The sequence below is a fragment of the Oryctolagus cuniculus genome, chromosome 20, assembly GCF_051225735.1.
Source record: "Oryctolagus cuniculus isolate XC-2025 breed Fujian yellow rabbit chromosome 20, ASM5122573v1, whole genome shotgun sequence".
NCBI lineage: Eukaryota > Metazoa > Chordata > Mammalia > Lagomorpha > Leporidae > Oryctolagus > Oryctolagus cuniculus.
In genome coordinates this window covers 54843450-54865965 of record NC_142886.1, presented here as the reverse complement: position 1 = coordinate 54865965, position 22516 = coordinate 54843450, and the positions used below count along the sequence as shown (strand labels likewise).

General features: G+C 43.7%; 1 pseudogene and 1 gene segment (V, D, J or C); both read left to right on the top strand.

The window, feature by feature from the left end:
• The window catches only part of LOC149120240 (Ig heavy chain V-A1 region BS-5 pseudogene), a 198278-nt pseudogene that overhangs the window by 157077 nt on the left and 18685 nt on the right, over positions 1 to 22516 (top strand).
• LOC149120241 (immunoglobulin heavy variable 3-23-like) lies at positions 9799 to 12453 on the top strand. The segment is given in 3 exon segments: positions 9799 to 9856; positions 9960 to 10270; positions 12385 to 12453. Coding segments are annotated over 3 exon segments (426 nt in total).

Genomic DNA, 22516 nt, shown 5'->3' with positions numbered 1-22516 from the left:
CTCAGCTTTTGATGTTTTCCATGAAAGCTTTACTAAGTTATCTGACTCCAGGCTTGTACCAGGGTTATCTTCTCTCTCTTCCTGCACAAGACTTGTCAGCTCTGGTATGTCTGATGATACTCAGTCTACCAGGAGGGATGGGCTGTCTTGTTGTGCTTCTAACATGGACATGCATGATGATCTCAGATTTAAAGCATTTTTATACGTTTGCCTTTGTATATTTTCTTCAAAAAATTACAGATATACTTTTACCTCTTTTAAAACTTGTATGTGTTTATTTGTCCAAAAAGACAAAGCGACAGAGACTGACAGACAGTGATCTACTGAATCCTGGGTAACTTCCCAGATGCCCATAAAAGCTGGATTCAGTCAGATCACAGCCAGGTGCATGAATTCAGTCCAGGTCTCACACATGGGATTAACTCAGACTTCTCGTACTGCCTCCCAGAGTGCACATTGGCAAGAGTCTGAAATAGACCCAAAATTTGGACATAAACCTAAGCATCCTGAAACAGGAGGCAAGAATCCCATGTGATACCTTCAAGGCCAGTCCTGTCACCCACCTTATCAGTAACTACATTTTTTTAGACAGGCAGAGTTAGACAGTGAGAGAGAGAGAGACAGAGAGAAAGGTCTTCCCTCCATTGGTTCACACCCCAAATGGCTGCTACAGCGGGTGTACTGTGCCGATCTGAAGCCAGGAGCCAGGTGCCTCCTCCCAGTCTCTCATGCGGGTGCAGGGCCCAAGCTCTTGGGCCATCCTACACTGTCTTCCCGGGCTACAGCAGAGAGCTGGACTGGAAGAGGAACAACCAGGACAGAATCTGACACTCCGACCGGGACTAGAACCCGGAATGCCCGAACAGCAGGTGGAGGATTAGCCTAGTGAGTTGCATCGCTGGCCCATCAGTCACTACATTTTAAACGATTGATTTCTTCCCTTGTGATTCAGTTGTAAGATGTCATTCAACATTTGAATCTAGGCTCCTAAGCATATGTATAATTATCTGTAATTTACTTCAAATATCTTTTATTTCAAAGGCAGTTTATAGCAAGAGAGGAACACCCAAAGAGATGAAGAGAGAATCTTCCATCCACTGGTTTCCTTCCTGAATGGCTGCAAAGGCTGGAAATGGCTGAGGCTGAAGCCAGGACCCAGGAACATTCTCTAGGTTTCCCACATGGCTTGAAGGGGACAAACACTTGGGTCATCATTGACCCAGGTCCATTAGCAGGGAGCTGGATTTGAAGTGGAGCAAGCAGAATCTGAACCCATGCTCCTGTGTGATGCATGCATAGTAGGTATGGCAGCTTAACCTGCGGGGCCACAACATTGGCCCCAATGGGTGTGATAGGAAAATACTTTCTCCCCATCTGCAGTGACTCCTGGTTCTTCAATCACTCTCTTTGTTACACAGAAGCTCTGTGGTTGGATCCATTATCTTTTGCCTATTTTTGCTTGGTTGCCTATGCTTTGGAGATTATCAAAATATCACTGCCCAAACCAATGTCAGCTCGCTTTTGTCCAGTGTTTTCTTCTAGGACTTTACAGTCTCGGCTCTTGCCTGTAAGGCATTCCTCAAGTTCACTCTGTTTCTGTATCTGGTGTGAGATGACCACATAATTGAATTATTTTCAAGTGCATTCAAGTTTCCCCAACCCCATGTATGACAGAATACCCATCCCCCATTCTGTGTGTGGCACCATGCATGCAATCAGTTTTCTGAGAATGTGTTTTTTTTATTTCTAGGCTTCTGTTGTGCTCCACAGCTGTGGGTGTCTATGTTATCCCAGCACCAGGCTTGATTACAGCTCATCTAGGATGAAGCCTCCTGCTTTGCTATTATTCTCAACACTGTTCAGTCATCATTACCCTGATTTTTTCATGTGAATTCCAGAATTTTCTTCCTCTTCCTGTGAAGAATACAGGGTGTTTGACATGAAATGCATTGAATCTGTGAATCACATGGTAGCTTGGCTATTTTAACAAGATCATTTCTTCATACCACAAAAAAAAAAGGTCATTAAAATGTACAGGTAATCTTCAGATTCCTTTTCACTTTTTAATTATTATGTATTACAGAAGTAGGAAGCAAGACCCCTATCTTACACCTCACACAAAAATCCACTCAACAAGGATTAAAGACAAAAACCTACGATCCCACACCACCCAATTATTAGAGAACATTAGGGAAACCCTCAAGACACTGGCACAGGTAAAGAGTTCTTGGAAAAGACCTCAGAGACATAGGAAGTCAAAGCCAAAATTAATAAATGGGATTAGATCAAATTGGGAAGTCTCTGTGTGGCAAAAGAAACATTCAGGCAAGTGAAGAAGCATCTGACAGCATGTGCAAAATTATTTGCAAGCTATGCAACGGATATGGATTAATAACCAGAATTTACAAAGAGATGAAGAAATTCCAAAAACAAAACAAACAACCCAGTTAAGAGATGGGCCAAGGACTTACACATTTTTCAAAAGAGGAAGTCCAAATGGCCAACACAGACACATGAAAAAATGTTCAGCATCACTAGCTGTCAGAGAAATGCAAATCAAACCACAAGGAGGTTTCACATCACCCCAGCTAGAATGGCTTCATATGGAAATCAACAAACATCAAATGCTGGCGAGGTTGTGGGGAAAGGTGCCTGAATCCACTGTTGGTGGGAATGCAAACTGGTAAAGCCACTATGGAAGACACTATGGAGATATCTCAAAAATCTGAATATAGTCCTACCTTATATGACCCAGGAATCCCCCTCCTGGGAACTTACCCAAGGGAAATGAATTCACTACACACAAGAGGTCCCTGTACCTCCATGTTTATTGCAGCTCAATTCACAATAGCTAAGACATGGATTCAACCTAAATGCCCATCAACCAAAGACTGGATAAAGAAATTATGGGATGTGTACACTATGGAATACTACACAGTGGTAAAAACAATAAAATCTGGTTATTCAACACAATGGATGAATCTGGAAAAGATCATACTTTGTGAAAAAGGCCAGTACCCCGGGGACAAATACCACATGTTCTTCCTGATAGGTGAAACCTAATAGAGCACCCAAAAGGAAATCTAGGGAAGCAAAATTGACACTTCAAGAAGGATGACTTGAGCTGCCCTTGTCTTGACTGTTGAGGGACAGTTTTTTCTTTGTATTTTTTGTTTGTTTGTTTGTTTTTCTTCCTACTATTTGTTGAAGTCTTAACATTCAGTCCATCGTATGCACATAAAGTCAATTGAAAATTGATCTCAGTAAAAAATAGGAATGGGAGTAAGAGCAGGAGAAGGAATTTTGTAACTGTAAAGTGCATACATTCCTATGGACTTACTTCTAAACACACAATTTAAAAATTTGTTGTGGGACTCCAAGTCCCATGAAGCTTAATTAAAGTGATCACATTAAGTGTAAGGTGAACACATAGATAGGATTAAGTGTTAAGGTGATCATATAAATAGGATCAAGTGCCTGGTAATAAGAAGAGATAGCATTAAAAAGGAGAGAATGTTCCAACATGAGCAGAAGTCTACACAGCAGACTCATAGAATGATAACCGCTTTAAGTAACACTCTGACCTGATAATCAGCCCTTCAGTCTTTCTGGTCTGGCTGAAAAGCCCATGAGAACAGTTCAGGCATGAAATCCAAGACACTGTGGCAAAAATGTTCTGCCTAAAGGATCTCTGTGACTGAGACCTCAGGCAGTAGAAGTGGCCTCAAAGAAGGAGGTACTTTTCTCTAAAGGGAGGAGAGAACTTCCACTTTGCTCATGGCCTTGTCCAAATACTATCAGAGTTTGTGGACTCAAAAGGCTTCCTTAGCCTAAGCAGCTCATGTCAAGAGTCTCAGGTGGTCACTGAGATCATATGTAAGAGTGTTAATTGTTAGATAACAACAGGTCTCACTGTGCACTAACTCCCCATGCAGCACCTCTGTCCTCAATGAGTTCTATTATGAGAGTTAACTGTAAAACCAGTTCTCAAACAGTTTTTGTTGTGTGTGTGTGTGTGTGCGTGTTTAAATCTTTACAAAGTATACAGCTGGTTTTCTGTGTAGCAACTCAAGTGAATCTTGATGATGGATCTTGATCTTGAATCTGTGTACCAACTTAAAGTGAGTCTTATTGGAAAACTGAACTGACAAGTGGAGAGGGATGAGAAAGGTGGTGGGAATGTAAGTGGGAGGGCAGAAATGCTGGGGAGAATATCTATATTCCTAAAGTTGTACTATGACATTTTTATACCTTAAAAATAAATTTTAAAAAATAAAAAATAAATTCAAAATTGAAAAACAATAATATTGTTATGTGGACATCATTCAGCCTGTTGATAAATTTTCTCCAGGACTTTAAAAATTTGTTGATATTACATATGCAATCTTTTCAAAAAGATTTATTTATTTATTGAAAGTCAGCGTTACACAGAGAGAGGGAAAAACCCAGAGATAAGTTCTCCATCTGCTGGTTCACTCCCCCAAATGACATTGACACCTAGAGCCAGGAGTTTCTTCCCAGTCCCCACATGGGTGCAGAGGCCCAATCACTTGGACCATGCTTGTCTGCTTTCCCAGTGCATCAACAAGAGATGGTTGGAAGTGCAGCTGGAATAAGAACCGACAGCAGTATGGGATGTAGGCATCACAGGCGGAAGATTCACATGCTAAACCACTGTGATGTTGTCTCCATTTTCTGCAAATTTGTTCTCAGTGTATAAATGCACCAGTGATTTTTCATAAATGGCATGTAGTAGTGGAGTATATTTTTCTCCATTATTTGTTGCACGTGCTGTGAGCCCTGTAGTTGGCAGTTTGTTTCTGTTAGTAGTCTCCTGCAAAGCCTCTGGATTCACACTCTAACCATGCAATGGACTGGGTCCACCAGGCTCCAGGGAAGGGGCTGGAGTGGATCGCAGCTAATAGTTATAATGGTGGTAGCACATACTATGCGAACTCCGTGAATGGCAGATTCATCGTCTCCAGAGACAATGCGGAGAGCACGCTGTATCTGTAAATAAAGTCTAACAACCACGGACACGACCCTCTATTTCTGTGCCAGAGACACATGAGGGGCCCTCAGGCTGAGCCCAGACACAAACCTCCCTGCAGGGGCGCGTGGTACCACTAGGGGGCGCACAAGATGAACCGAGCGCAGATTCTGGTCATGCACAGGTGCAGAGGGAGATGAAGCCCTGGTTTCCTGTCAAGGAATTGGGGTTTCCTCTCCTGTAAGAGTTTTGAGGGAAGATTTCTACTTTTATGATTCTGTCCCTGCCAACTTCACTGACGGAGAGAAAGTTCGCTGTGAAAGAAGGAGTCCTAAATGAACAAATTTGGTTCATGGACAGCGACTGTGCTCACCAGGATCAGAGATGTGGGACTCTGAGATCCCTTTGAGTCTTTTCCAACCTGACTCAGGACAGCGCCCTCAGGGCACTGCTGACTTTAGGACAGTTTTAGTTTTCCCTTTAGAACCAGGGGCAGCTGAGGCAGGGTCCTTGATCTGTTAAACCTCAACTACTTCAGTCATCTCTCTCTTGTCAAAACGCGCGAGTGTGCTGAACTGAACCAACCTTTTATTTTAAACTGTGGATGATCCACACTCACTTTTCATACACTATATACCCGATGTCCATTTCCCCTTTAATCCTGGTACAGTCTGTGGTCCCTGTGTGAACATCACAGCACTCAGGAATGTACTTGCCACTCAGCTGTGTCTCAGGCTGGGCTTCTGCAGGCACCTGGGAAGCCTACAGGGACTTCCTCATCCTCTAGGTCCTGGGACCCTCCTGGGGGCTCCCTGCCTGAACTCAGGAGGGAAATGCGCTGGACATCAGCAGTCAAGGTCATCACTGAATGGAAAGTGTTGGGTGTGCACTTACAGCTGATCTGATTCTACTCCAGTGTCGTGGGACCCCCTGCACCTGCTGTGATTCAGCGAGAGCAGAAAGTGGGACACACAGTGGCTGTGCACTCTGGGGCTGCAGTCCACATCAGGGGGAGCTGTGTCTGTGGCTCCAGCATGATGACCAGTGTCCTGAGGCTGAATCACAGCTGCAGGAAGAGCCAGTCCCAGAGACCCTTTGTCCAGAGTCCCTGCTCTTCACTCCATGTCTATGCTGACTGGCGTCATCAATCCATTTGGAGTCTTTCATCAGTATTAGAGAGGGAGACAACCATGCTGCATATCAGAGTGCTGGATGGAGCCCATTTTCACACTTTTCCATACTTGTAAATGACAATGCACCCTGGAAGACAGTGGATGATGGGTCAGTTATGAGGCCCCATCACCAAGGTGGGAACACTGATGCAGTTCCAAGCTCCTGGGTTCCAGCTGCCAAGCCTTGAGTACACTGCCTTTATTTATCATCTCCATAAAACACTGGAAAGTGCAACAGCAGTCTTCAGAGATCTGAATCTTCATGATTGGCCATTGTTGCCAATTAGTTTTAATGAATGCTTTATATATAATAATTTGAGATAGACATATGAGCTGCAATGATATGTGTTGAAAATGTATTCTGAGTTAAATTATGAAGTCAGGCTTATTGACACGCTCATCACAAAACCAGGATGTAGTTGGATCCATTATCCTTTCTCTTGTTTCTTGGTTGCCTGTACTTTGGAGATTATCAAAATATCATTGCCCAAGCCAATGGGAACTTGCTTTTGTCCTGTGTTTTCCTCTAGAACTTTACAGTCTCATGTCTTGCCTTTAAGAGTTTCATCCTGTTCACTCTCTTTGGTATACTGGTGTGAGATGACAGCATGATGAATTATTTTCAGGTGCATTCAAGTTTCCCCGACACCATGAAATTCCGCATTCACTGTTTCCTGAAACATTTCAGATGACCTCATTGCATGCACCCATGGGAAGCACAGGTGGACATTTGTATTCAAGGAATAATCTGTTTTGAAAGTGTGTGGTGTGGGCTTACATGTTCTGTTTCTGCTCCAGTGTGGTGGAATCGCCTACACTGCGGTGTTTCAGGGTGAGCAGCGGGGGACAGTCCAGGGCCCTGACTCCGGGGCCAGAGTCCCCATCCCTGGGATCTGGCTGCCAGGGGCTGCCACACACTGACCCACCTGGTGAGCTGAATCAGTGCTGTGTGATGAGCCAGCCCCAGACCATTTGATCAGAATCCCCGCTCCTCCCTCCCTGGCTCCCCCTGGCTGTCCTCATCAGTACTTCATCCTTACCAAGAGAAAATAACTCGTATTCTGTAAAGTTCATACTCATCCAGGGCAAACCAAGTTCCTGCAGCCAGAAATGCCCAGTGCAGCGATCCCCTGTGTATTACAGGATATTTTCTGCTAAACTGCAATTGATCTGCCATGAACAGTCTTACAGAAACTGCAGCCAGTCACTCACCTCATGCAGCAATGTGTGTTCTGAGTGACTCCCATCTAAATCCAGAGACACAAAAATTCCTACTAAATTAACACTGTTGTCCTTTATCTGCCTTTTATGAGAGAAGATTGACAAACAGAAATTGTTTCTATATAGCTGGGGACAGTTTTCATGCATTCGCCTAGAGAAATCGTTGACACGATCCACCATCTGACACAGTGAATTCCATTGTTCTGTGAGAACACCTCATATCTACAGTACTAGAAAATGTGAAATTTAATTTGTCAGATATCTTCAGTCACAAGAAATTACCCTACCAAGAGAATTCACTCAAATTATAACTGACAGAACATATTCCATTTGTGTAAACACCATGACAGAGTCTCCCACCAGGTGCTGAGGGGCTGTCAGTTGTATAAGACGCTGGGTCCCCAGGGTGACAAATGGCAGGACTGCACCATGTTGAGAAGAGGGAGGTCCTGTTCTGGGCAGCAGGACTGGGGCATTCTGATGACTGTGTTTTCAAGGAGTTGGCAGGTGGGCCTTGGTGTGTCCGTGAAGAAACGGCTTGTGAAACCAGTTGGACACAGGGAGATTGGAGGCTAAAGTAAATAGCACAGAGAGAGGTTTCCATGGACTTGATCTGAGTGAAGACAGGGGCTCTTCTAAAATGACTCAGCTTCATGCATGGGAGGGGAGGAATTTCAGAGGGCAGTGGTGGGGCAGTTGTGCCAGCCGAACACGACAGATAACCTCTCACGTGTCGATGAACTCACAGCCCTCGTGACTGCATTAGTACCAGGAATGATTGCAACACCACGTAATTTTTTTCTTAGAATAAAACCACATGCAGATGCAAGACAAGTCAACAGAGAATTGTCCCTTCAAAATAATTTCATAAATGTTAAATTGATAAAAATTAACTGAATCTGTATGTGAGGTATAAGGAAAGGTGTTGATGTGGATTTATTTCATCAGGAATTCTAGAGTCAGACGAACTCACAAGTCCTTCCCTAGCAACACCACCATTCTTTGTGATCGAATGACAAATGCCTACTCCTGCAGGAACTGGAAAGAACACAATAAAGCTTCATAACTATTGTCCCCGTGCTGTGCAGTAGATCTCTCCACATGCCTTTCTGGTCACAGAAAAATTCTCTGTGCTTGCAGGAATGTGGTCCCTTTTCTTCTCTACTCCCAGACTCAGTATCTGCATTGTACTTCCTGCCTCTGTGAGCTCACAAATGCGGATTCCACATATAATTAAGATCATCAGGGCTGGTGCTGTGGTGTAGTGGGTAAAGACTCTGCCTTCAGTGCTGGCATCCCATATGGACGCCAGTTGGAGTCCTGGCTGTTCCACTTCCAATCCAGCTCTCTGCTGTGGCCTGGGTAGGCAGTAGAAGATGGCTGACATCTTCAGCTCCCATAATCCTGTGGGAAACCCAGAGGAGGCTCCTTGCTCCTAGATTTGGATGGGTGCAGCTCTGACCATTGTTACCAATTGGAGAGGGAGCCAATGGATGGAGGACTTCTCTCTTTCTCTCTGACTGCCTCTCCTTCTTTCTCTGTGTAACTTTGACTTCAAAGAAATTAAATAAATCTTTATAAAAATGAGAAAAATCACTTGGTATAGAACCACATTTTTTAAGAAAAAACGAAAGCAAAAATAATTAACCTTAAATGAATCTACTGGCAGTCTTTCATCAGTTTAAAAGTGGACGACAGGAATTAGGACACAATTGGCTAAGTCCCCACCACAGACACACCTGCTCCCATCAGAGTGCTGCTTCAGCACAGCCACACGGCTTCCCACCATTTGATGATAAAGCATCATGGGAAACTGTACTTGACGCTACAAGCGAAAGAGTCCCTACCACCTCCGTAGGAAACACAGACCCAGTTTGTTGCTCTAGGGTTTAGGAAAACTAACTCCTAGATGTTGTAGGCATTTGGGTTGTTTGGAGCTGTCAATCCAAAGGCAGAAATCTCCCATTGTCAACTCACTGTCCATCTCTACATTTCTGTTTCTCTCACCCATTCTCTCTTTGTCACTGTTCCAATGTCATTAGTATAGTTCATAATGAATCAATGGTTACTTTACAATGAAGGAGATGGTATTGCTAACACTAGATATTAAGGGTACACACATATTAGAATGAAATGAAGTCATTGTCTTCAACTGTTAAAACAAAATGAGAACATAAAAATTCATCTGATCTGAATCCTATCATAGCCATCACCCTACACACCCAGGACACCACATCTGCCCTGAGCCCTGTCCTGTCTGAGGCATCTGACCCCATGCCTGCTATATGGGGGCAGCACATGCAAATAGGGCCTCCCCCTGCCCATGAAAACCAGCCCAGCCCTCACCCTGCAGCTCTGGCACAGGAGCTCCAGCCCCAGCACTCCCAGGTGTCCACTCAGTGAGCGCACTCAACACAGACACTCACCATGGAGACTGGGCTGCGCTGGCTTCTCCTGGTCGCTGTGCTCAAAGGTAATGATGGAGAACGCGGGGCACTGGGTCTGGGAGAGGACGTGAGTGAGAGACACAGAGAGTGTGAGTGACAGTGTCCTGACCAGGCCGTCTGTGTTTGCAGGTGTCCAGTGTCAGGAGCAGCTGAAGGAGTCCGGGGGAGGCCTGGTCCAGCCTGGGGGATCCCTGAAACTCTCCTGCAAAGCCTCTGGATTCGACTTCAGTAGCTATGGAGTGAGCTGGGTCTGCCAGGCTCCAGGGAAGGGGCTGGAGTGGATCGGGTACATTGATCCTGTTTTTGGTAGCACATACTACGCGAGCTGGGTGAATGGCCGATTCACCATCTCCAGAGACAACGCCCAGAACACGCTGTATCTGCAACTGAACAGTCTGACAGCCGCGGACACGGCCACCTATTTCTGTGTGAGAGACACAGTGAGGGGCCTTCAGGCTGAGCCCAGACACAAACCTCCCTGCAGGGGCGCGTGCATCCACCAGGGGGCGAACAGGATGCACCGAGCCTAGATTCTGGTCATGCACAGGTGTAGAGGGAGATAAGACCTGGTTTCCTGTCAGGGAAACAGTTTTGAGGGAAGAATTCTATTTTATGATTCTGTCCCTGCCACTGATTTCACTGACGTAGAGAAGTTTGATGTGACAGGAAAAATCCTAAATGGACCAATTCAGGTTTATGAATGATAACAGTGGTCACCTGGGTCAGAGATGTGGGACTATCAGGGGAGAGCCCGTGAGTGTTGTCCAGTCTGACTCAGGACAGCATTCTCAGGACACTGCCGAATTTAGGACAATTTTCGTTTTCCCTTCAAACACAGAGAGAGCCGATCCAGAGTCTTGATTTGTTCCCTCAATTATATAAGTCATCCCACTCCTCCTGGCAAAGTAGCCAGTGTGTTGAATTGAACCAACCATCTTATTTTAAACTGTGGGTGTTCTGCATTCACTTTCTACAGACTTTATACCCCATCTCCATTTTCTCTTTAATCTTTTTTTATTTAAGGAAGATATTTTTACATAGATACTTCTTTTAGGAATATAGCGTTTCTTTCACCCATACCACCCTCCCACCCTGACCCCGTCCCACCTCCCATTCCCTCTCCCTTCTCCTTCCTCATTATAGATCATTTTTGGTATGACTTAGTATACAGAGGACCAACTCTATGTTAATCATAGACTTCAACAATTTGCCCCCGAGCCCACAGATAACATATAGAGTACAGTCTGGGGAAAGAATTTTCAGTCAATTCTCATGTTACAATTCAATAGGGACAGAGGCCCTTCCTGGGAAGCAAGTGCACAGTGACTACTGTTGTTCCTTTAACAATACACACAGTTTGTATGACATCAGTGATCATCCAAGGTTCTTGGCATGGGCTGCCTAGGCTGTGGAAGCCTTTTGTGACCATAGACTCCGTTAGTATTTGGACACAGCCATACACAAAGTGCATGTTCTCTTCTCCCTTCAGAGAAGAGTGTCTCCTTCTTGATGACCATTTCTTTCCTCTGAGGTCTCACAGGGATCCTGAGTGTAGGATATTTTTTATCACAGAGTCTTGTCTTTCCATGCCTGAAATGTTCTCACAGGCCTTTCTGCCCGACCAGGAAGCCTTGTGGGTTAATTCTGAGGTCAGAGTGTTATTTACTGTTTAAGTCATTCTAGGAGTCTGCCGTGTGGACTGCTTCTCATGTTGGTCCTCCTTCCTTTTTAATTCTATTATTTTTACTGGGTACTTGATGATATTTGTATGAGCCTTTTTAAACTTAGACTGATCTGTTGCCTTTAACATTTCATATGATCATTGTAGCTGGAAGATGGTGTTTATACCACCGGTTCTTGTGAGTTTGGAGCCCCATGATTAGTTCTTGGGCTGTACCCTGAGAGCTACGTCTATATGCCTGTATGCAGAACTACACTGCTTTTCAGTTTTAGACTCCCTCCTCCATCTCTTATTCCCTCTCTCATTAACTGGGATCTTTTTCCAATTGCCTTAAAATACATATAATTAACTCTGTGTAACATTGAGAGTTCAGCATATAGTATGAAGTAGAGAAATGAGAGAGAAAGAAAGAAAACAGGGAAAAAAACAACAAATCAAAACAAAAAGTGCGGGGGGGGCTCCAACCATAAAGGAAACAAAGTTGCTAAGCCTTCACTCCACAAGGCCTCTAAGCCTTTGCTCGAGTTTGCCCCACTTCCGCATTTCAGTGACTCAGCGTTTCCAACAATCCAAGATGGCCCCTGGGGGAGGTACTTAGCCTGACAGGAGACTTCTGTATTCATGGACAGTATGTGTCCTCGGTTGTGATAGGCCCTTGAGGGCGTGTCCAGCTCGTGTCCTGCCTTACCTTTCAGCTGGTTGGCTCAGTTCCTTTGTGCCCTGGACAGCCCCCTTTCTGTGTCTATAAAAGCTCTTCCCATCCCAATACAGTAGAGAACCTGGCTGTGCCCTGGGCATTGACTGACCTCCCGGCTTGGTGTGGTTCCTTTACCGCTGACACTCATTATCCCGTTTGGCCCCTGAGCTCCCCAGGCTGGCCCTGAGGAGCTCTATCAGACCTGCTGCCCCGTGACGAGCAGCAACAAAGGATATACACAGTAAAAGGTAACAATGGTAAACTGTCCCTTGACAATCAGGTCAAGGATTCTTGAAGACATTGACTCTAAAAGTGACAATTTGGCTTCTATAGCTTTCATTTTAGCTGAGCTATTAATTCTCCCAAATCAGGGAGAACATGTGGTGTTTGTCTGTTTGGCACAGGGTTATTTCACTAAGTATGAGGTTTTCCAGCTTACTCCATTTTGTTGCAAAGGACCAGATTTCATCCCTTTTTACTGCTGTGTAGTATTCCACAATGTACATATGCCACAAGTCCTTTATCCAGTCTTCAGTTGATAGATATTTAGAATCTGGCTCCCCAACCGGGACTAGAACCTGGGGTGCCAGCACAGCAGGTGGAGCATTAGCCTATTGAGCCATGGTGCTGGCCACATAATTTTTTTTTAATCTGTGGATGATCCACACTCACTTTCTACAGACTTTATACCCGACCTCCATTTCCTGTTAATCCTGAAACAGTCTGTGGTCCCTGTGTGAACGTCACAGCACTCAGGAATGTACTTGCAGCTCAGCTGTGTCTCAGGCTGAGCTTCTGCAGGCACCTGGGAAGCCTACAGGGACTTCCTCATCCTCTAGGTCCTGGGACCCTCCTGGGGGGCTCACTGCCTGATCTCAGGAGGGAAATGCACTGGACATTAACAGTCAAGGTCATCACTGAATGGAAAGTGTTGGGTGTGCACTTCCAGCTGATCTGCTTCTGCTCCAGTGTCGTGGGACCCCCTGCACCTGCTGTGGTTCAGGGAGAGTAGAAAGTGGGACACACAGTGGCTGTGCACTCTGGGGCTGGAGTCCACATCACGGGGAGCTGTGTCTGTGGCTCCAGCATGATGACCAGTGTCCTGAGGCTGAATCACAGCTGCAGGAAGAGCCAGTCCCAGAGACCATGTGTCCAGAGTCCCTGCTCTTCACTCCCTGTCTATGCTGACTGGGGTCATAAATTCATTTGGAGACTTCCATCAGTATTAGAGAGGAGACACGCAGGCTGCATATCAGAGTCCTGGACAGAGCCCATTACACTCCTCCCCACACTTGTAACTGATAGTACACCCTGGAGGACAGTGGATGATGGGTCAGTTATGAGGCCTCGTCACCAAGGTGGGAACATTGATGCAGCTTCATACTCCTCAGTTCCAGCTGCCATATTTTGAGTGCAATGGCCTAATTTATCATCTCAATAAAACATTGGCAAACACAATGCCAGTATTCAGAGAACTGATCTTCAATTGAGCACTTTTGTTAATCTTTACATATGTGTTTTTTTTTTAACAGGCAGAGTGGACAATGAAAGAGAGAGACAGAGAGAAAGGTCTTCCTTTGCCGTTGGTTCACCCTCCAATGGCCGCCGCGGCCAGCACGCTGCGGCCGGCGCACCGCACTGATCCAATGGCAGGAGCCAGGAGCCAGGTGCTTTTCCTGTCTCCCATGGGGTGCAGGGCCCAAGCACCTGGGCCATCCTCCACTGCACTCCCTGGCCACAGCAGAGAGCTGGCCTGGAAGAGGTGCAACCGGGACAGAATCTGGCGCCCCAACCGGGACTAGAACCCGGTGTGCCGGCGCCGCTAGGCAGAGGATTAGCCTAGTGAGCCGCGGCGCCGGCCCTACATATGTGTTTTTTAAATAATACCTGTACTCATTGAATTTTTATTCCTTAAAAAATAAATTTAGACTGCTCCAAGTTGGTGGAATAAGCAGGGAGCACACTGATATTCCAGGAAAAGATAGTTTAATAAAAGTGGAGATACTGTAGTCTCAGGGAAGAGTTAGGGAAAAACCTGCAAAGGAAACTCTTCTGGAACTAGTGGGACACAATGGAACTACATGGAGGGCACGAGCGCCCATGGCTCAGGACCCCAGTGCTGAGTCTACGCACCAGCGCTGGAAAGGGAGGTGAGGTGAAACTGCAGTAGCCCAAGACACTGGCGGGAAAGCAGCAGGAAGAGCTTAGAGGGAACGAGGTTTGAAGCCCCATGGGGGAATGTTCACCATGCTAACTAGAGGAGAGAGAAAAAATAAAATGGACCAGTACAGACACGATTCTCTCTCTCCACTCGCCTTACAAAGGCAAGCAAGACAAAGAGCAGATGCCATTTGGACATACATAGCAGCTGCACCAGCTCAGGGCTGTGCCCACCCTCAGCCAAGCAGAAAAACATGACTCTGGTGGGGAGAAATACCAGGAGGTTAAGACCTAGTGAATGTGTGCAGCTTATGAACTGGGACTGTGAAAAAAGAAAAAAAACTGAGGGTGTGTGAGGGAACTCACAGAGTACCTGAGACGTGAGTACTCTCGGGAGACACCACAAACTCAGTAACCTTGGCCAAACAGTGGGAGATATTGCAGGGGAATCTGAGCTTACACAGAGGGCTGCACAGATCCTTTGTGTGGTCCTTGGGACAGAGTGGACAAATATTATACCCACTGGGGCTAGTGCTCAGGCACTGGTTGCCTTCAAGGAGAATAGCTCATCTGTGCAGAATTACTTCCCTTCTGAATAAAAGAGAGAGAAGATATACCATGCCAAACCTGGGTGTGCCACCTTTGGCACACCCTTAACCCTGAAGAACTGCACAGAGCCCTCTGGCCACACCAACCACAAGCCTCTAGAGATTTACCAAAAGCAGACAGTCCACTTAATCTAGGGTCATAGTATAATGAGAAAGGAGCAAGGAAAAAAAAAGAAGAAGAAACCAAAGAATATTTCCCAATACCAAACAACAAATGCAGAAACCCATTTTTGATCATTTAATCATTTCCTTTACGTAAGTGTTTGATATATAATACCAAAACATAGACTATGAGGTACAATTATATGTGTTGATAAATAAATGTATCAAATTGAGTTTTTATGAAGTCAGACTTATTGACATGCTCATCAGAAAAACACATGTTTCCATGGTAGAATGTCAGTTGTCTCCTGTTTTGGAATTCAGTAGACACAATATTCCCTTCACTGCTGTGACCATGCTGTACAGTAGATCCTCAGTGTGTGGATCCTGTGGGACTGAAACTCTGACCTTGCTCCAGCGTCTCCTCTGCTCCTCCCTTGCTCAGACATTGGTCTTCACCATCGTACTTCCTGCCTCTGTGACTTCATCCTTTTATCCCATGTATCCAGCATCACGTATTATTTGTCTTCTTGTCCTGCATGGTTAGCAGAGTGTACTTACCCTGACACAGTATCCTTGGACATTATTCTCCAGGATCATCTGAGTTGTCCAAAATACAGAATTTCCTCATCTGTACTGCCATATAAACTTCCTGTTAAATATAATTTTGTCCATTTGTTCCATTGTTGATTCTTTCTTCATGAATATTTCACTGGATTGTATGTGTGAACTCTCGTGAATGACGCTGCATTAATTGAACATGGAAGAGCAGAGGTGTTTGCCACATTGACTGCGGTACACTTGGACACCTCCCTGGGATTTCATATGCCTTCTACCCAGAAATCGTGTTTGAAGATCCTGTGATAATTCTGTTTCAGTTTTGATGATTTTCCATAATAGTTTTACTTGTTTACCTGACTCCAATCTGGCACCAGAGTTATCTCCAGCTTCCTCCACATGGATTGTCAGCTCTGGATTGTAGGATAATACTCATTCTAACAGGAAGGATGGGATGTCTCATTGTGCATCTAATATGGACATGCATGATGGTCCCAAGATATCATTTTATATGTTGCCTTTATATTTTTTTAAAAAGTTATAGATACTATTTCACTTATTTTGATATTTGTATTTACATATTTTTCCAAAAGGGAAAGAGACTGAGACTGACAGTGATCTTCTAATTCCTGGTCACTTCCCAGATGGCTACAAAAGCTTCAGCTGAGTCGGGTGAAGGCAGGTGCTTGGAATTCTGTCCAGGTGTCCACACGGCAGTTCTCGGAACTTCACCTACTGCCTCCCAGAGGGGCTTAGGCAGGAATCTGACACTGGAACCAAACTAGGACACAGCACTCAGCATCCTGACACGGGAGGCAGGAATCCCTCATGCAGACTTCTGTGTCTTGGGGATCAGTGCTGGCACAGTGTCTGGTGTGGACTCTGCTCACTAACATTTTCTACAGGATCCCACCAGGACATGGGTCATGATGGTTTCCTCCTGCAGGTGAATCACTTTCCTACTCAGTGGACACAGAGGAGCAGGGTCTGGGGTATTGAGGCTGAGGATGCTGTTCCTGCAGAGCCGTGAGCAGAGCCAGCACTGCTTGGTGTGTGTGTGTGGTCGCTCCAACTGAGCAGTTGAAGGCTGCATGTTAGGTGGAACTTACCCTCCATACCTGATGCACGGAGCCTCCCATCATGCATGTGGGGACTTCACCACCCAGTGATCCCATTGAGAGGGGCTCTAGGGAGGGGACAAGGCCATGAGGGTTGCTGCCTGCATTGAAGGGAACAGGACATTTGAAAGACCCTTCAGTAACTCAAGGTTTAACTCTCATACATGAGTCAGTAAGGAAAAGAGAGAGATGCTCCCACTCACTGCACTTTCTCCAATGTCGCTGTGGCCAGGTCTGCCTCCCCGCCTGGCCCAGTTTCAGGACAACAATCAGGTGCATCCACTAGAGTGACAGGGCCCAAATATCTTCCATAAATTTCTGATTCCTGGGGATGCAGGAGCAGGAATCTGGTACTGGGACCCAGAGCCACATATGAGAACCTGGCACTCCCCTGGGGGATGTGTGCATCTTAAACAGTGCAACTTTCAATTTATTATTTCCTTTATTTCCATGAAATTTGATGACACAGTTAAGACTACTACACTGCATATTTGTGCAAAATATCATATTCTGACTCTGCTTTACTTTTTTTTAACTTTTATTTAATGAATATAAATTTCCAAAGTACGGCTTATGGATTACAATGGCTTCCCTCCCATAACGTTCCTCCCACCCACTACCCTCCCCTTTCCCACTCCCTCTCCCCTTCCATTCACATCAAGATTCATTTTTGATTCTCTTTATATATAGAAGATCAGTTTAACATACATTAAGTAAGGATTTCAACAGTTTGCTCCCACACAGAAACATAAAGTGAAAAATAATAGATGATTTTTTAAATGATGATGAAATCAGATCAGACCTATTGTCATGTTTAATCCCAGTGAGAGTCAGGTTGGGAATTGATAATATCTTTTTTTTATAGAAGATCAGTTTAATATACATTAAGTAAAGATTTCAACAGTTTGCACCCCCATAGAAACACAAAGTGAAATATACTGTTTGAGTACTCGTTATAGAATTAAATCTCAATGTACAGCACATTAAGGACAGAAATACTACATGAGGAGTAAGTGCACAGTGACTCCTGTTGTTGACTTAACAAATTGACACTCCTGTTTATGGCATCAGTAATCTCCCTATGCTCCAGTCATGAATTTCCAAGGTTATGGAAGCCTTTTGAGTTCTCCGACTCTTATCTTGTTTAGACAAGGTCATAGTCAAAGTGGAGGTTCTCTCCTCCCTTCAGAGAAAGGTACCTCCTTCTTTGAAGACCTGTTCTTTCCACTGGGATCTCACTCACAGAGATCTTTCATTTAGGCCTTTTTTTTGCCAGAGTGTCTTGGCTTTCCACGCCTGAAATACTCTCATGGGCTTCTCAGCCAGATCCTAATGCCTTTAGGGCTGATTCTGAGGCCAGAGTGCTGTTTAGGACAACCGCCATTCTATGAGTCTGCTGAGTATCTCACTTCCCATGTTGGATCACTCTCCCCTTTATTTATTCTATCAGTTAGTATTAGCAGGTACTAGACTTGTTTATGTGCTCCCTTTGACTCTTAGTCCTTTCATTATGATCAAATGTGAACTGAAATTGATCACTTGGACTAGTGAGATGGCATTGGTACATGCCACCTTGATGGGATTGAATTGGAGTCCCCTGGTATGTTTCTAACTCTACCATTTGGGGCAAGTCAGATTGAGCATGTCCCACATTATACATCTCTTCCATCTCTTATTCCCACTCTTATGTTTAACAGGGATCACATTTCAGTTAAATTTCAACACTTAAGAATAACTGTGTATTCATTACAGAATTAAACCAGTCATGTTAAGTAGAACAGACAAAAAAACTACTAAGAGGGATAATGTATTAAGTTGTTCATTAACAGTCAGGGCTATGCTGATCAAGTCACCGTTTCCCATAGTGTCCATTTCACTTCAGGAGGTTTCCTGTTTGGTGTTCAGTCAGTTGTCACCGATCAGGGAGAACATATGGTATTTGTCCCTTTGGGACTGGCTTACTTCACTCAGCATGATGTGTTCCAGTTTCCTCCATTTTGTTGCAAATGACTGGATTTCATTGTTTCTTACTGCGGTATAGTATTCTAAAGAGTACATATCCCATAATTTCTTTATCCAGTCTACCATTGATGGGCATGTAGGTTGGTTCCAGGTCTTAGCTATTGTGAATTGTGCTGCAATAAACATTAGGGTGCAGACCACTTTTTTTGTTTGCCAATTTAAATTCCTTTGGGTAAATTCCAAGGAGTGGGATGGCTGGGTCGAACGGTAGGGTTATATTCAGGTTTCTGAGGAATCTCCAGACTGACTTCCATAGTGGCTTGACCAGTTTGCATTCCCACCAACAGTGGATTAATGTCGCTTTGTCCCCACATCCTGGCCAGCATCTGTTGTTGGTAGATTTCTGTATGTGAGCCATTCTATCCGGGGTGAGGTGAAACCTCATTGTGGTTTTGATTTGCATTTCCCTGACTGCTAGTGATCTTGAACATTTTTTCATGTGTCTGTTGGCCATTTGGATTTCCTCTTTTGAAAAATGTCTATTGAGGTCCTTGGCCCATCTCTTAAGTGGGTTGTTGGTTTTGTTTTTGTGGAGTTTCTTGATCTCTTTAGATTCTGGTTATTAACCCTTTATCTGTTGCATAGTTTGCAAATATTTTTTCCCATTCTGTTGGTTGTCTTTTCACTCTCCTCTTTTGCAGTACAGAAACCTCAATTTGATGCAATCCCAATAGTTGATTTTGGCTTTGACTGCCTGTGCCTCCCGGGTCTTTTCCAGAAATTCTTTGCCTGTGCCAATATCTTGAAGCGTTTCTCCAATGTTCTCTAATAACTTGATGGTGTCAGGTCATAGATTTAGGTCTTTCATCCATGTTGAGTGGATTTTTGTGTACGGTGTAAGGTAGGGGTCTTGCTTCATGCTTCTGCACGTGGAAATCCAGTTTTCCCAGCACCATTTATTGAATAGACTGTCCTTGCTCCAGGAATTGGTTTTAGATCCTTGATCAAATATAAGTTGGCTGTAGAGGTTTGGGTTGGTTTCTGGTGTTTCAATTCTGTTCCATTGGTCTATCCATCTGTTTCTGTACCAGTACCATGCTGTTTTGATTACAACTGCCCTGTAGTATGTCCTGAAATCTGGCATTGTGATGCCTCCGCTTTCTTTTTGTTGTACAAGATTGCTTTAGCTATTCGAGGTCTCTTTTGCCTCCATATGAATTTCAGCATCATGTTTTCTAGATCTGAGAAGAATGTCTTTGGTATTTTGATTGGTATTATATTGATATATAAATTGCTTTTGGGAGAATGGACATTTTGATGATGTTGTCAATGGGATTGATCTTAGCAGTTCTTTTTCAGCCGTGGCATTGCTTGTGTATACAAAGGCTGTTGATTTTTGTGCATTGATTTTATATCCTGCCACTTTGCCAAACTCCTCTATGAATTCCAATAGTCTCTTAGTAGAGTTCTTTGTATCCTCTAAGTAAAGAATCATATCGTCTGAAAAGAGGGATAGTTTACTTCTTCCTTCTCAATTTGTATTCCTTTAGTTTCTTTTTCTTGTCTGATGGCTCTGGCTAAAACTTCCAGAACTATGTTAAATAGCAGTGGTGAGAGTGGGCATCCCTGTCTGGTGCCAGATCTCAGTGGAAATGCTTCCAACTTTTCCCCATTCAATAGGATGCTGGCCGTGGGTTTTTCATAAATTGCTTTGATTATATTGAGGAATGTTCCTTCTATACCCAATTTGCTTAGAGTTTTCATCATGAAAGGGTGTTGAATTTTATCGAATGCTTTCTCTGCATCAATTGAGATAATCATATGGTTTTTCTTCCGCAGTCTGTTAATGTGGTGAATCACATTGATTGATTTGCGAATGTTGAACCATCCCTGCAAACCAGGGGTAAATCCCACTTGGTCTGGGTGGATGGTTTTTCTGATGTGTTGTTGTATTCTATTGGCGAGAATTTTCTTGAGGATTTTTGCATCTATATTCATCAGGGATACTGGTCTATAATTTTCTTTCAGTGCTGCATCTTTCTCTGGCTTAGGGATTAAGGTGATGCTGGCTTCATAGAAAGAATTTGGGAGGATTCCCTCTTTTTTGATTGTTCTGAATAGTTTGAGAAGACTTCTTTAAATGTCTGGTAGAATTCAGCAGTGAATCCATCTGGTCCTGGGCTTTTCTTTGTTGGGAGGGCCTTTATTACTGTTTCAATTTCTGTTTCAGTTATGGGTCTATTTAGCTTTTCTATGTCTTCATGGTTCAATTTTGGTAGATTGCATGTGTCCAGGAATCTATCCATTTCTGATAGATTTTCCTGTTTGCTGGCATACAAGTCCTTGTAGTAATTTCTGATGATTCTTTTTATTTCTGTGGTGTCTGTTGTTACATTTCCTTTTTCATCTCTGATTTTATTGATTTGGGACTTTTCTCTTCTTTTTTACTTAGTTGGGCCAATGGGGTGTCAATTTTGTTTATTTTTTCAAAAAAACAGCTTCTCGCTTGGCTGATTTTTTGTAATTTTTTTTGGATTCAATCCTGTTAATTTCTTCTCTGGTTTTAATTATTTCTCTTCTCCTACTAGATTTGGGTTTGGTTTGCTGCAGTTTTTCTAGGTCCTTGAGATGCGCTGAAAGCTCATTTATTTGGTACCTTTCCAATTTCTTGATATAGGCACCTATTGCTATAAATTTGCCTCTCAGTACTGCTTTTGCTGTATCCCATAAGTTTTGATGTGTTGTGTTGTTATCCTCATTTACTTCCAGAAAGTTTTTGATTTCTCTTTTGTTTTCTTGAATGACCCAGTGTTCATTCAGGAGCATGTTGTTCAGTCTCCATGTGTTTGCATACTTTCTAGGGTTTCCTGAGTTGCTAATTTCCAGCTTCATTCCACTGTGGTCTGAGAAGCTGCATGGTATGATTCTAATTCTTTTAAATTTGCTGAGACTTGCTTTATGGCCTAGTATGTGATCAATCCTAGAGAAGGTTCCATGCACTGATGAGAAGAATGTAAAGTCTTTAGATGTAGGATTGAAAGTTCTGTAGATATCTGTTAGATCCATTTGGGCAATAGTGTCGATTAAATCTGCTGTTTCCTTGTGGATCTTCTGTCCGGATGATCTGTCTATTTCTGAGAGTGGAGTATTGAAATCCCCCAGTACTATTGTACTGGGGTCTAAGTCTCCCTTTAAGTCCCTTAACATATCTTTTAAATAGACTGGTGCCCTGTAATTAGGTGCATATACATTTATAATAGTTACATCTTCCTGTTGAATTGAACCCTAATCATTATATATTGTCCTTCTTTGTCTCTCTTAACAGCTTTTGTATTAAAGTTTATTTTGTCTGATATTAATATGGCTACACCTGCTTTTTTTTGTTTCTGTTGGCATGGAATATCTTTTTCCAACCTTTCACTTTCAGTCTGCATGCATCTTTGTTAGAGAGATGTGTTTCTTGTAGGCAACAAATAGTTGGGTTGTGTTCCTTGAGCCAATCAGCCAATCGGTGTCTTTTAACTGAAGAGTTAAGACCATTAATGTTTAATGTGACTATTGATGCATAGTGACTTTGCCCTGCCATTTTCCCAGAGATATTTTCTAGTATATGCTTTGAGCTTCCCATGCTCTTTTACTGGTGGTTTTTCTTCCTTTACCTTCTTTCATATTGATGGCCGTGTTTCTGTGTTTCTGAGTGTAGCACAATTTAAGTATCTTTGGCAGGGCCGGATGAGCGGCCACAAAGTCTTTCAATATCTGTTTGCTATGAAAGGTCTTTATTTCACCTTCATTCACAA